This window comes from Cervus elaphus, chromosome 10, assembly GCF_910594005.1.
Source record: "Cervus elaphus chromosome 10, mCerEla1.1, whole genome shotgun sequence".
NCBI classification, from domain to species: Eukaryota; Metazoa; Chordata; class Mammalia; order Artiodactyla; family Cervidae; genus Cervus; species Cervus elaphus.
Window position 1 is genome coordinate 23,139,684 of NC_057824.1, and position 15,486 is coordinate 23,155,169.

The 15,486-nt window shown below is 46.2% G+C and overlaps 1 protein-coding gene across 2 annotated transcripts in view; it reads right to left on the minus strand.

Annotated features, from left to right (window-relative positions):
* The window catches only part of GRIN2A (glutamate ionotropic receptor NMDA type subunit 2A), a 431,280-nt gene that overhangs the window by 11,930 nt on the left and 403,864 nt on the right, over positions 1–15,486 (minus strand). For both annotated transcript variants that reach the window (XM_043914296.1, XM_043914297.1), the window contains one exon: positions 5,264–5,502. In XM_043914296.1, the coding sequence (XP_043770231.1) occupies positions 5,264–5,502 (239 nt within the window). The remainder of the gene's footprint in view (positions 1–5,263; positions 5,503–15,486) is intronic.

Consider the following 15,486-nt stretch of genomic DNA (forward strand, 5'->3'; position numbering starts at 1 on the left):
TCTCCAGAGACTGACAGGGGTCTGGCCCAAGAAGGGGGTTGTGAAAGGGATGCAGAAGCTGCCACTGACTCTGGGGTAAACTCGTGGGATGTGTGAGAAGTGTAGACTCTGATGACAGCAGCCCCATTGATCCCCATGGTAGGGATGCCCAGAACCCACAGGGATGCTCATGTAACTGTGACAGCCACCACTGTTTGCCCTCCTGCATCTTTCTTGTCTTCTAGAGACAGTCTCCACTGCGTCAAGGAAGAGCAAGCAGCAAAGCCTACAGTTGTGTGTTTGAGCATCTCTTCCTCCGACCTCTCCATCCCAGGCTGTGTGATAAAGGCTGCCCTGGACCAGGGGACGGCCCTTCTCACCTTCCTGCAGTCTTTCCTCTCGTCTCCTTCTCGAGGCCCTGAGTGGTCCCTTTCCCTGTTCCCTGCCAGGAAGCAGCGTCTCCTTTTTGCTTCTGAGGCTGCTGGATGTCAAACTGTACAAATGTGTATTTCACACAGAGCAGGGCTCTTGAATCTTTTATGCTAACTTAAGCTTTCCCTGACCAATTCAGTGATGTAATCGTCTCATACGCTAACCTAGAGGGACTCTGCTATATTGGGTGAAGATCAGCGTGTCTCCTACATGTCTGAATCAGCCAAGATCAGAGCCTTTTCTTCCTGTTGTTAGCACTGTGAGAACATTAGCTTTTACATGTTTTTCTAACTTTGCAATTTTATTTTAATGAGCTTCTGTCTTCCTTTTAGAGATTTTGAGAACTCGCCTCCAACCTCCCCCATCAGAGTGGTGTGCTCCCGCATGCCGAGATGAGCTCGTCTCGTATTTGCAGGAGGCCCTCAGAAGCGGCCAGGGAGCTGAGCTGTTTCAAGAGCTGGGAGGATGGCGGCCGGCTGCTTTTTCTCATCTCTGGTTTCCCCTGGGGCTCGCATGACACAGCTAAGGCAGTTCCCAGGCGCAGATCTGTGTGGCAAAGCCTCGGGAAGGAGTCAACATGATGGACTTGGCCCGTACCCCAGGTTGGGTTGGCGGGGGTTCTCCAACTGAGTTGACCCATCTCCCAGATGGGCTGATGGGGAGCGGGGAGAGTGTATTACAGAAGGGTGGGAAGAGTCAGAGGCCAGAAGCCCACTGGAAACGAGCCCCAGCATCATCCATTATTAGCTCTGTGACCTTGGCTAAGTCACTACATCTTTTTGAGCCTCAAGTTCCACATCTGTAAAATGGGAATCATACACTCTAAGGCGGATGTCAGGGCAACATATGACAATGCAAGCAGAGCACCTCACGTGGACGGGGCTCCGTGAGTGTGAGTGGGTGAGCTGCTCCATCATCCCCATTGTCACCCCTCCCCTCTGTCCTCTCACACAGTGGGCCCGTGATCAGAGCCGCAGGAAACGGATGCTAGCCTTCACTACGGCACATTAGCTCTGGAAAGCCACCGTGGCTTTCTGATCCCATATGCTGCCCAAACCCTACCTTGGAAGCCCAAACCCTACCTTGGAAGGCCAATCCCTGGGCTGGGGTTTCTTTCTTCCCTGCAGAGGTCCTCCTTTCCTCCTCTCTATTATTCACAGACTCTGGCTACCTTTTATGGATTGTGTAAGTGATATGCCCTCTCGGCCCCACGAAGGGTTCAGATGAAGGGAGCACTGCAGACTCAACATGCTGTCCCAGACAACTGGCTCCATCCATCCTCCAACTCCCAGAGGACCCTGACCTCTCAGAACATTCTCAATGGGGCCTGAGCACGACTGTCCTCCTTGGTTCCTTGGCACCTGGGCCTGATGCCTAAAGTGTCTGGTATCCTCTGCTTATTTGTGTCCCCCTAGCCTTCTAATTCATGTATTGAGATCCCAGCTCCCAAAGGTGATGTATTAGTAGTAGGTGGGTGCCTAGGTCATGTGGTCTGAGGTGGGGCTTTTGGCAGGAGCACTTCCTATATAAAAGAGACCCACAGAGCCCTTTCATTTCTTCAGCACAAGGGGACATCTGCAACTTAGAAGAGGTGTTCACCCCACCATGCTGACACCCTGATCTCAGATTTCCAGCTTCCAGAACTGTGAGTGTTACGTTTTTATTGTTGATGAAGCACCCAGCGAGTGGTAATTTGTTAGAGCAGCCGGAATGGCCCAAGACGATTGTTATTTGCTAAGTCGTGTCTGATTCTTTTGTGACCCCATGAACTGTAGCTCCATGAGGCTCCTCTGCCCATGGAATTCTCCAGGCAAGAATACTGCAGTGGGTTGCCATTTCCTCCTCCAGGGCATCTTCCCAACCTAGAGATTGAACCTGTGTCTCCTGAACCTCCTGCACTGGCAGATGGATTCTTTACCACTGCACCACCTGGGATGCCCCGGCTAAGACAGTACGTGACTTCTATTCTGCCGTCCCCATTGCAGGCCAGCCAGAAGCTGTCTCAAGCTCTCCTCTGAGCTCTCTGTAAGGATGTCATGATTTCCACCTCCTTGGTCTCTGTCTTTGCTATGTCTCCCATTCCTCACATCTTAGGAGACAACCGAAGCGGTTCTCTTTGCTGATGACAGTGAATATTTTTTTTTTATAATGAAAGGGACAGCGTTTTGGAGAGGAAACAAAAGTTAAAAGCATCCCACAGAAGAGAGGATGCCTTTTTTGTAAGTCGTAATGGACAAAAGTCACAGCTATGGGAGAAGCTTGGTTCTAATGTAAAATAAATGACTCTCTGAGTTCTGGCTTTTGCCCTTGACCACTGCAAAAGGGCAGGCACCTCAGGTTGGTGTCCCGTGGGACATGGGGTCCTCTCTCCACTAGGGAGGGGGAGATGGAAGTTCAGGTCCTGGCTTGTCAAGGACACAACACAGCAATGCTACACCCAGTTCCCCCTTCACGCCTGTCCCTCAAGAGGCTTGGAACGGGAGTGAGGGGTTTAGTTCATGTCTCAGAATAACAATCCTCACTTGGCTTCCTTAATGCTATCTCGGACAGAAGGAGCGCTCTTTCAAAAACAAGCAGGATTTACAAGTAAAGGCAATTGTGTGCATTTGCTCATGGCAATCCCAGAATCACTTGGATATGGAACGCCTTCAGTAATTGGTGGAGAGAATTAGCTTAAAGTTGGCTTAATACCTAGCTACATGCATGCACGTTGTTATTTTTAAGCAATCTGTGTGTTTAGATGCCATCAAGCTAATTAGGAAATATGTATTTGCATAGAACTCAAGTTTAGTTGCCACTGAATGGAGAAAATAAATCCTCCTGACTAAGCTTGTGTGTACCTTCTGGATCTCTTAAAACCACCAAACCCCAAGAACACACAAATTCCTGTTTAAATGATTATTTTGTTTTCCAAATAAACATTAGCATCTAAAACAAGATGCTTCTAACTACTTATTTTTCACCATGTTTCAAACCTTAATTTGTTAAATTCTTTCAGAGTAAAACAAATTCCAAGGCAAGTAAATGGGAGAAATTAACAGATGGATGGATAGATGGATAAATGAATGGATGGTGGGTGAATGGGTGGACAGGTAGATGACATTGATTATCAGGTAGATAGATAATATCATACTGTGTTTGAAGATCAGTGAACAATATGTATGTATGTAAAGTGAAACTGTTAGCGTCAGTTGTGTCTGACTCTGCGACCCCATGGACTGTAGCCCACCAGGCTCCTCTGTCCATGGAATTCTCCAGGCAAGAATACTGGAGTGGGTTGCCATTTCCTTCTCCAGGGGATCTTCCTGACCCGAGGATCGAACCTGGGTCTCCTACATGGCAGGCAGGTTCTTTACCATCTGAGCCTCCAGGGAAGCCCATATACTGTGTTGGAAGATCAGTGAACAATATGTATGTATGTATGTGCTTTTATTTGATCCAAGTAAGTGACTAGTTTGTGTTGAACTGGTAAACATCATTCAGTTGTGTGCATATATATGTGTGTAGTATGACTTGTACCAAATCTCTTATTTCGCTTGTATATGATGTCTGCTGCTTGTGTAAGACTGTGGGGTCAGGTTGTTATTACACCACCTAGAGTCAGATCCTGGCTACAGCAAGGGGCTGAGTGGGGTTGGGTAATCCCTCTAACCTTATAACTGTGAGTTTCCCCAACTCTAGGACCATATCAGTACCGATCTCATAGAAGTGGTTTGTAGGTTAAATGAGATGAAGAGTATAAAGTCCTTAGATGGTGCCTGGGAAATAAATGTGTCCCACAGATAGAAGCACCTTCCATGACTGTCACAGTGATTAACGCATCTCCCCATGTGTACCCGTGTATGGCCACACACACGTGCCATGTTGTGCAGCGTGAAAGGAGATTTCTGTGGCTTGCACGTGACTGCACTGACCATGGCATGTGTACTCCGTGCTGCTGTCTGTGTTGGGCTGAACGTGTATTTTGTTTCCTGTGTGAAGTGTGTGCGTTTTCTCGTGGTTCTTCAAGCCTCTGTTTCATTTCGGGCTCTGTTGCATCATACACATTCTTGTGGCTTGTTATCTGGGTACACACATGGCTTTACACGGTGATTCTGTTTTGCCAGAATGGGACCTCTTGGAAAGCATGCAAACGTTGTAGCATCCCGCAGAGGAATTTTAATAACATCCTACAGCATATCCGGGTGCTTGTCAGGGAGGCCGCAGACTGGCTGTGCTTAGCCCATGTGTTTTGGTGTTTTTCTGCTTTTCAACGGAATTAGTTACTAACATTTAAAAATTGAGGGACGTCCCTGGTGGTCCAGTGGTTAAGATTCCCCACTTGCGTGGCAGGGGGTGCGGGTATGATCCCTGGTTGGGGAACTAAGATCCTGCCTGCCTCACAGCACAACCAAAAAAATTTAAAATAAAAATTGAAAGTTTCCCTGTATAACCAGATGGCCATGTTCCCCTATAAAAACTGAAAATTGGCCTTGCCTTCCACCAAGACCATCCTCAGCAAGAGCAGAGAATGATCATAGCCTTTGGGTTTGATGTCATATTTTAGCACAGTCTCCATGGCTCTCTCCCCTTGACACCCAGGTCCAGCTGTTATTTTTCATTCCATTTGTGCCATTTTTTTCAGGCCCGGCCTGCCTTATTTATTCACCTTCCATTTCTGGCTTGCACAGCCTTCTGGCTCATGAGCACAGAACCCGGGGCCCTTTCCACACATCCGAGAAGGGTTGGTGAGCGAGGGGAGGGTATGCAGACCCCCCCACCCGCTGCCCAGGGGTCCCAAAGCACTCTGGGAGCCCCAGGGCTTTTCTGGAGCTGCCTGCTGCAGAGGGAAGTAGCCGTTGGGGATACTGACCCTGCTGATGGAGAAGAGCAGGCCCGGCCGGTCGGAGCAGACGCCCGTGAAGCAGAAGCGCAGCTTCCAGTAGAAGAGATGCTCCCAGATGAAGGTGATGAGGCTGAGCGCCATGGCGGCCGCCAGCATGTAGAACACGCCTGCCATGTTGTCGATGTCCAGCTGGCTGCTCATCACCTCGTTCTTCTCGTTGTGGCAGATCCCCGTGAGCCACAGCGTCTCCAGCTCCTCCATCTCCCCTGGACGGAAGACAAGAGCCACAGGAGGTGAGGAGCAGGGCCCGTGCCGCGGGGCGGACAGCCCTGTGCTTGGGGCAGACACGTGTGACTTACAGCTGCGCAACCTCAAGGGGAGGGACTGAGCTCTGCATTCACTCCCTGGTCAGCGGAAGATAACGATGGCAACACCTACGTAGCATCGTTGTAGGAGGATGAAAGGAGAAACGGTCTAGAGAGAATTTGGCGCAGTCCCTGAATCTATCTCTTTCTTTTTGGTCATTATTATAATGTTCTTCCCATCCTGCTTTGGGCTTCCCTGCTGGCTCAGACAGTAAAGAATCTGCCTGCAATGCAGGAGACCTGGGTTCAATCCCTGGATTGGGATGATCGCCTGGAGGAGGGCATGGCAACCCATTCCAGTATTCTTGTCTGGAGAATCCCATGGACAGAGGAGCCTGGTGGGCTACAGTCCATGGGGTTGCAAAGAGTCGGACACGGCTGAGTGACTAAGCACACAGCACCCTGCTTTTCTGCATCCCCACCCCAACATCCACCCAAGCCTAGAACAGGACATGGGATAAGCTGACAGTAGGCTGCAGTGGGAAGACTTGCATTCCTGTTATGACTTCCTCACTGACTAGCTGTGTTACTGAAGAGCCACAGTTATCCTGTCGGCGAAATGGGTAGAATAATAGTGCATACTCCCTCCGGTTCTAGGGAAGATCAAAGGAGCTCACATATGCAAAACTCCTACATGTAGGTAAGTTCTCCTAAATAGTAGCCTGCAAGGGTTGTTGTCCAGGAAGCACCCAGCACAGAGCCTGGTACACGTTTGTATAGGAAGGATACACTAGTCATTTCTTTGTTTAGAGCATCAAAGATTATTCCAAAAAGTCACCTCAAGCAATGCACTTAGAGCACAAAGTGTTCCTTGCAAAGAAACAACTCAATTGCTTCTAAATGGCCCCTTGCAAACTAAATACTTCCCCACTTTGGCAGGCAACTAAAGAAGCAGGTGGGATTTTCAATGGAAAAAAAAAAAGCATTATTTTGTCTCTCTTTTATGTGTATTTGATCCAGTTGCCATTTAGGAGGAAATTCTCTGGTCTAAATGTCTAGTAATTATACTAACTGTCTAGCAACTCACTAAACCATGGTGCTTAGACTATGATTCAGGCCTTTAAGAGTTACCCTTCAAAAACAGTGAAAATCAAAAAAGATGCCTAGAATGTTAAATGAAGAGTACAACTATATTGCATATACATGTGATCTCTAAGATATAAAAGATAGAAGTATAGGATTAAGAAATACAAATGACTATGTATAAAATATGTCAACAACAAGGATATATTGGACAGCACAGGGGAATGTAGCCATTATTTTGTAATAACTTTAAGTGGAGTATAATCTATAAAAATATTGAATTGCTATATTGCACACTTTAATATAACATTGTAAATCAACTATACTTCAATAAAAAAACACTTGCAGAGAAAAATAAAGAAATGCTCAAAATGTCTGATTTTCTTTGAAGAGATTAATCATAATTACTGCCTTCACATTGCTCTCTTTAAGTTTTATGAAATGTGTGTATATCGCTTTCCATTTGTTCTCACTCTTGAAACACTTGTCTGAACATGGAAACCGGAGGTGCCACTTATTTTTCGTAGACCTTTTGGAGATGTTATTAAGTGTCCTTCTGACCTAGATTGTAATTGTGGAGAGGTCAGCTCATCATGTATTTATCATTACTTTCTATGCAATCTATATTTTCTCTCTAATCACTTTTGAGAATTTCATTCTGTCTTTGTGTGGAATCTAGGTGTGGATATGTTTTATTTGTTCTGCTCTGGACTCTGTGATTCTTCAATCTGATGACTCATAACTTTCATTTTGGAAGCATTTCACCCACCATTGCTTTGATGATTAACTCTCCCCATCTTTTTAAAAATTAACAGACTTTATTTTTTAGAATAGTTTTAAATTTAGAGAAAAACTGAGCAGAAAAGTGGAATCCCCACACAGTCCCTCTTCTCATTCCTCTTGGTTTCCCCTATTAACATCTGGCATTGATGTAGTATATTTTTATAACTTATGAGCCAACTACATTATCATGAACTAAAGTCCAGAGTTTATATTGACTACCCTGGTAGCTCAGCTGGTAAAGAATCCGCCTACAATTCAAGAGACCCCGGTTCAATTCCTGGGTTGGGAAGATCCCCTGGAGAAGAGAAAGGCTACCCACTCCAGTGTTCTTGGGCTTCCCTGGTAGCTCAGCTGGTAAAGAACCCACCTGCAATGTGGGAGACCTGGGTTCAATCCCTGGGTTGGAAAAATCCCCAGGAGAAGGGAACAGCTACCCACTCCAGTATTCTGGCCTGAAGAACTCCATGGACTATTCCATGGGGTCACAAAGGGTCGGACACTACTGAGTGACTTTCTCTTCACATAGTTTATATTAGGGCTCAATCTTTGTGCTGTACAATTCTCTGGGTTTTGCCAACGCTTAACATCATGTATCCACCAAGACAGTATCATACAGAATAGTCCCACTGCCTTAAACATCCTCTGTGATCCAACTGTTCATCCCCCATCACCCCTCATTCCACCCCCTGGCAACCAGTGATCTTCTGTCTCTATAGTTTCGCCTTTTCCAGAACATCCTATGGTTGGAACCATATACTGTGCAGCCTTTTCAGACAAGCTTCTTTCTCTTAACAAGATGCATTTAAGATTCCTCTATATCTTTCCCTGGCTTTATAGACCTTTCCCTTTTATCTCTAAACCATATTCTACTGCATGGACATATAGTTCGTTTATCCATTCAATGACTGAAGGATATGGGGCTTCCCAGGTGGCTCAGTGGTTAAAGAATCTACCTGCAATGCGGGAGACCCAGGAGATGCCAGTTCCATCCCTGGGTGAGGAAGGTTCCCTGGAGAAGGGAATGGCAACCCATTCTAGTATTCTTGCCTGGGAAATCTCATGAACAGAGGAGCCTGGTGGGCTACAGTCCATGGGGTCGCAAAGAGTCGGACACAACTGAAGCGATCCTGAGCACGCATGCATGCACTGAAGGATGTCTTGGTTGTTCCCAAGTTTGGACATTTATAAAAGAAACGCAAACATTCATGGTTAAGTTTCTATGAGGATATAAGTTTTCAACTCATTTGGGTAAATACCTAAGGGCATTATCAGTGACTATATTTCAAGACTTTATCTAGCCTTCTTGGAATCTGCCAAACAGTCTTTCAAAGTGACTGTACCATTTCACACTCCCACCAGCGATGTATGAGGCTCCTGTTCATATAACACATCCTCACCAGCACTGATATTGTTTTGGATTTCGACCATTAAAATAAGGTGTGTTTCACATTCTTTTAATTTGCAAATCCTTAATTTGCAAGTCCTTTGCAAATCTTTAACATGATAATCTTATCTTCAGAAAATTTTGTTTAAAATACTCTAGATGGGGACTTCCCTGGTGGTCCTGTGTTTGGGACTCCATGCTCCCAATGCAGAGGACATGGGTTCAATCTCTGGTCAGGGAACTAAGATCCTACACACCACATGGCTCCTTAAAAAAATCCTAATAAGCTACTTTTAAATTCTGTTTTAAAATATTCTAGATGTTCTCATTCTATCCTCTAGGTTATTAACTTTGTTTTCATGTTTTCCATTCCTTCATTGTTCTGTCCTGCATTTATCTGATTCCCACAGATCTATTTTCCAGTTCATTTATTCCTTCATTGGTAATATTTGACTTCATGTTTTAATTTTTAATCTGTTTAAATTGTGACATTCATTTAGTTCTTTTAAAATTCTGCCTGTTCATTTGTCATAATGTCCTACTCTTCAGTTATGGCTAGACATTTTATAATTTCAAACTTACAGTGTTTCAGATTATTCTCAGCCCCATACCGCCCCCTGCCATCTGCGTTCTCAGGGCTCTGTTCTGTTGGCCATGCGTGCTGACTCTCATGGTGGATTGCTTCCCTGTGGCATTTGTAACTTTTGATTATGAGCGCATCTTCAGCAGAGCTGTTCTCCCCCTAAACCCCACGGGGCTCCCAAGCAACCTGGGTTACAGACAAGGCCTTACAGAGGGGCTCTGGGTCTGCTCCTGCCATGGTTCCAGGGGCTTTGGATGTACCAGCTTTTAATTTTTCCTGGAGTATAGTTGCTCTTCAATGATGTGTTTGTTTCTGCTGTGCGGCAACGTGAATCAGCCGCACGTATACATATATCCCCTCTTCCTTAGATTTCCTTCCCACTGAGGTCATCACAGAGTGTTGAGTAGAATTCCCTAAGCTATACAGTAGGCTCTCGTTACTTATCTATTTTCCTGATGCTGGGAAGCATTGAGGGCAGAAGGAGAAGGGGGTAACAGAGGATGAGATGGTTGGATGGCATCATTGACTCAATGGACATGAGTTTGAGCAAACTCCGGGAGATAGTGAAGGACAGGGAAGCCAGGCGTGTTACAGTCCATGGGGTCGCAAAGAGTTGGACAGGATTTAGCAACTGAACAATAATAGTACGTAGCATCAACAGTGTATACCTGTCAATCCCATTAGTATCAATAGTATATACATGTCAATCCCGATCTCCCAATTCATCCACCCTCCCGTTTCCCTGCTTGGTATTCATACGTTTGCTCTCTACACCTTTGTGTGAAATAAATCTGACCATAATTACTCCACCATGTAACATACATTTAAACCTCCATACTAATTTGAGTTTTAATCTCTCAGCTTCAAACAGATGTTGAGCTCCTTGTACTTCCTTTGCTATGATGGACTGTTTTTTCTACTCTCCTTTTCACAGATTCATTGACAGTCTCAGATTGAAGCCATGGTATCATCTCCTTGCACAGTTCAGGGTCCGGCTGCGGATCGTAAAGCCCCAGGTCCCATCCCTCTTGCCTGTCTCCCTATCGGCACCACAGCTGAAACATACCATGAGGATTCCCTTTCCCCTCTGTTTCTGGCACCGAAGGATTTCTCTTCCTTTTGGCCTTGGCTGTGCATTATGGGCTTGCATATGTGTATGTGTGTACATGCCTATAATGCTGCATTTTTATGCAGTCTGTAGCATGAAGGGTTCCCACATCAGTTAAGTTTCCAGTGTACCACTACCATATATGCAGGTATAACTTTTGTGAAAGTGAAAGTGTTAGTCGCTCAGTCGTGTCTGACCTTTTGTGACCCCATGGACTGTAGCCCACTGGGCTCCTCTGTGCACAGAATTCTCCAGGAATACTGGAGTGGGTCCTTCTCAAGGGGAATCTTCCCGACCCAGGGTTATAACCTGTGTCTCTTGCATTGCAGGCAGATTCTTTGCTGGCTGAGCCATGAGGGAAGCCCCATAAATTTTGTAATCATGATTTCTTAAAAGCATACATGTCTATGGGAGAAAAAGAGGAAGTACAAATAAATAGCATATTGTAAATTCTTCACTCACAAGGAAGGGTGTTGGTGGATCAGTGACGCAGGAAGCGGTGGGAAGGGTTACCTCGATTTCAGCTCTTTTCCCTCTAACAGTCTCCAGTGTTGTGCTCACAAATGTCAGGGGACAGTCAGCAATACGACCTCATCGTCCACTCAGCACCACCGTTGACTCGTCCAAATTCACTGCCTGCTGTATGCTTCAAGATTTACACAGTGGCTTCCTCCTCTCCCCAAAACACCAATGCCATCCTTCCAAAAATACTCTGCTGTTGACTTTCTCCCAATGGCTGAAGCTTGTGAGGACCCAGAAATGGGTCTTTTAACTATGTTTTGTCAAATTCCCAGCATATCTTCCCTTTGGTGTTGTCCTAAGACTTCCCTGATGGTTCAGCTGATAAAGAATCCGCCTGCAATGCAGGAGACCCCAGTTTGATTCCTGGGTTGGGAAGATCCACTAGAGAAGGGGTAGGCTACCCACTCCAGTATTCTTGGGCTTCCTTTGTGGTTCAGCTGGTAAATCCAACACTATGCGGGAGACCTGGATTCGATCCCTGGGTTGGGAAAATCCCCTGGAGAAGGGAAAGGCTACCCACTCAAGTATTCTGGCCTGAAGAATTACATGGACTGTATAGTCCATGGGGTTGCAAAGAGTCGAACACAACTGAGTGACTTTCACTTTCACTTACTTTTCACTTTCAAAGAGAGACAGGGGCTTCCCAGGTGGCACTAGAGGTAAAGAACACACCTGCCAATGAAGTAAACATAAGAGATGCGGATTCGATCCCTGGGTTGGGAAGATCCCCTGGAGGAGGGCATGGCAACCCACTTCAGTATTCTTGCCTGGAGAATCCCATGGACAGAGGAGCCTGGCGGGCTGCAGTCCATGGGGTCACAAAGAGTCGGATACGACTGAAGAGATTTAGCACATGCACAAAGAGAGACAGAATGCCTGTAATATGGTCAGTCTCAGTAGAAGGAAGATCATTTTGATTCCTTTCAGGATGTAAATATAAAGATTTTTCCTCTGCCTTTTGCTCAAACACCTCTCTTTGAAATAGGTCAACTTGGTAAACCAGACCCAACTCCCGAAAGGGGGGCAAACACACATTTCTCAACACCAGTTACAATGTGTTCCAGTCATTCTCCAGCCACTCATTTCCTGCCTCCTGGCCTTTTCTACTACTGAACTGTAGTTCAAATACTTTCTACTTTCATTTTTAATTTACTCATATATATTGTCATCTCCTTGAGGGAGATCAGGAACCACGTTTTGCGATTTTGATTATTTCTCATGCCTGCAGCAGGTAGTAAGCATTGCATCCACATTTTCTGTTTCTGTCTCTTTCCATCTCTAGGTTTAAATTGGGCAGCATTGCAAGAAGAAAAAAAAAAAAGCGTCAGATCTGTTGGGTGAGGTTTTCTGCCACATAAAGAGAGGAAGAGTCGGACATGACTAAGTGACGAACACTTACTTACTTAAAGAAAGGAAATACAAAGCAAAAGGGAGTGGGCTTGAGAGTAAAAGGCTGGAGAGTATGCATGTCCTCGGCTAGGGAGAAGCCCAAATGTCATTTGCTTTCCCCTCCCAGGAAGCAGTCCATGTTGCTTAGTTCATGTCAGTTCGGCCCATTACAAAGAGGTCACAATCTTTGTCGGGGTGATCTTAGGACATGAAGCCGGTCAATGGGGCAATTAAATGCCTTTCCTGAAGCAGACTTATTCTTGCTGGAAGACAAAAGCTAAAGGCTCCTGGTGGCAGAGCTTTGGGTTTGTCATGTCTTCCTCTCCGCTCCAGACAGCACAGCTCCCAGCTCCATGACACGGAAGCTCTCTCCTTCCCTCTGTTTCTACCTCCAATGATGGGAGGCTCACATGCACTTGAAAAGGCCTCTGCAGGCATGGAGGTCACGCCTGTTTCAGTGTTCTTGCTATATCTGTCTTCAGGGGAGACGCCACTGCCAGCCGCGTGCTCCTCTGCCGGACTCTGAGTCTGTGCCACCCTAAGGAAGGCTGTGACATCCTGATCACAGAGCAGGGTGTCACAGCTTTCTCCCTTTCTCTTCTTCCTCCCTTCTTTCTTTCCTCCTCCCTTCCTTTCTCCCTTTCTCTCTGTCTTTCCTCTCCCTTTCTCTCTTCCAGCTTTCTCCCACAGTTGCTAGTTAAAAGACAGAGTGATGGGGCTTCAAAAGGCAGGAGCCATAAAGATGCAAAATCTAAAAGTACCAGGTGAGAACAATTGAGCTGCATTGTGTGGCATCTGAGACCCGCTTCCATCCACTTCTTAGATGATGCTGTTGCAAGACGCTATGTGAAATGTACAGGGCTGGTCAGACAAAAGGGACAGATAGGATGCAGACAGTGAGGCCTCACACACAAACATGGGACTTCTCACATTATCCATCCCCTAACAAAGTCAAAGCCAGGGCTTTCAGATTTGCAAAAGAGAATAGATGAAAATTCAAGTAGACACCATCCAGCAAATCACAAGAAAGAATGCTTCAGGGAGGGAGAAAATACCTAGAATAAGCTACAAAAGGGATCCCCCTTCCCTGAAGAGTTTAGGGAGCATGTTGAATCAGCCTGTAAGGTCGAGACAGTCACAGGAGGTAGAACAAGGGTCAGACTGCCTATGATCAATTCGTCTTCAACACTCACTACCCAATTGATCTTGGATCTGATACTCTGCTTATCTATCCATCCGCTCATCCATTCACTGATCTATTTTTCTACTCTTCCAGTTAACAAAGTTATGTAAATTCTGTTCTGTTTCAGGGCATATACTAAGGTTTTCACAAATTAACCCAGGTAGCCGCATAGCCACGTAAGGTGACTGGGGCCAGGATCACACCCATTTTACAGATGAGGCACAAAGAGGGTAAGGGACTTGCTGCAGTTCTGGCATCTACCAAATGCAGCACAACGGTATTTACCTATAAGAGTTCTACCGGAATTAAGCAAGGTTACATGCATACGGTGCCTGGCACACCTTGATTACTCAATACCTATCACCTGATGCTGGGAAAGACTGAAGGCAAAGGGGCAGCAGAGGATGAGATGGTTAGCATCAGTGACTCAATGGACATAAATCTGAGCGAACTATGGGAGATAGTGATGGACAGGGAGGCCTGGCATGCTGCAGTCCATGGGGTCGCAAAGAGTAGGACACAACTGAGCAACTGGACAATAACACATCGCTGGAGATACTTTTAGTTCCTGCCTGAAGCCAGGGAGCTGGTGGGTGGGGTGGATCACATAACACTCCCTGGGCCCTTCCAATTCTGGAGTCTATGATCCCAAGACTCTTGAGAGTCCCTTGGACAGCAAGGAGATCAAACTAGTCACTCCTATAGGAAATCAATTCAGAATATTCATTGGAAGGACTGATGCTGAAGCTCCAATACTTTGGCCACCTGATGTGAAGAGCCAACTCATTGAAAAAGACCCTGATGCTGGGAAAGACTGAAGGCAGGAGAAGGGGGCGACAGAGGATGGGATGGTTGGATGGCATTGCCAAGTCAATGGACGTGAGTTTGAGCAAGCTCCAGGAGATGATGAAGGACAGGGAAGCCTGGCGTGCTGCAGTCCACAGGGTCACAAAGAGTTGGACACGATTGACTGACTGAACAACAACTACGACAAGAGCATGATTCCCAGATACACGTCCAGAGGGAAGGCTGAGCCCTCCAGTAAGAACCTGCTGTGTCCAACGTCAGAGAAATCAGCTCCTTCTCTGTCCTCAGACTCATTCTCTGAGCTTCCAGAGGGACTGCAGCTGCCTTTCAGATTAGATTTCATTCTATCCTGTGAAGCTGTCTGAGTGCTAAGGGGATTGCTTCAGGAAAGGATTTCACAGCAGGCCATGTGACTTGCCTTCAGGCAGCCTCAGCATTTCTCCCCTGAGGTTGGCTGTAAAAAGCCCATTTTGAACCTGTACTCTTTAGGCTCTGTCTAGGGCCTGAGAATTCACTGCAGTACTTCTTCTAAAATCAGCCCACACATATACCCTCACAGGCACACATCTACGTATTTTTTTTTCCCTTGGTTTCTGGCCAAAGCTCCTGACCCTAGGCAGTGATGGCACAGAAAGAAACAGCGTGTGGTTTTAGTTTTGGGTCTGATGTTCTATTTCATTTCCAGTCAAGGAAGCGAATGCTTTGGGGGCCTCTGAGGACCTCACTGGGTCGTGTCTTACTCCCTCACTCATTCATTCACTCACTCGTTCGGCCACTGGAAAAAAGGACGTTTCTAAAGCACTGAGCACAAGGTCGGTATCTCTGTATTTTCACAGAGACAAGTAACACACAGTCTTTGGCCTCTACCGGCTCTGAGTCCTGTGGGAGAGACAGTCGTGTAAACCAGTAATTATGGCAAAATGAGTTGATTGAATTTGCATAGGGCTGGAGGCAGCGAGAAACACGGCATGTTTTGAAATCAGAGAACGGTTCAAAATTGGCAAGGAGAAAGAAGCCATCAAAGGAGGCACTTGAAAGCAGGAGCCAGATGGATAAGGAGTTTGGGCTGTCCTGGGAACAGTGGGGTCATTGGATGAGACCAG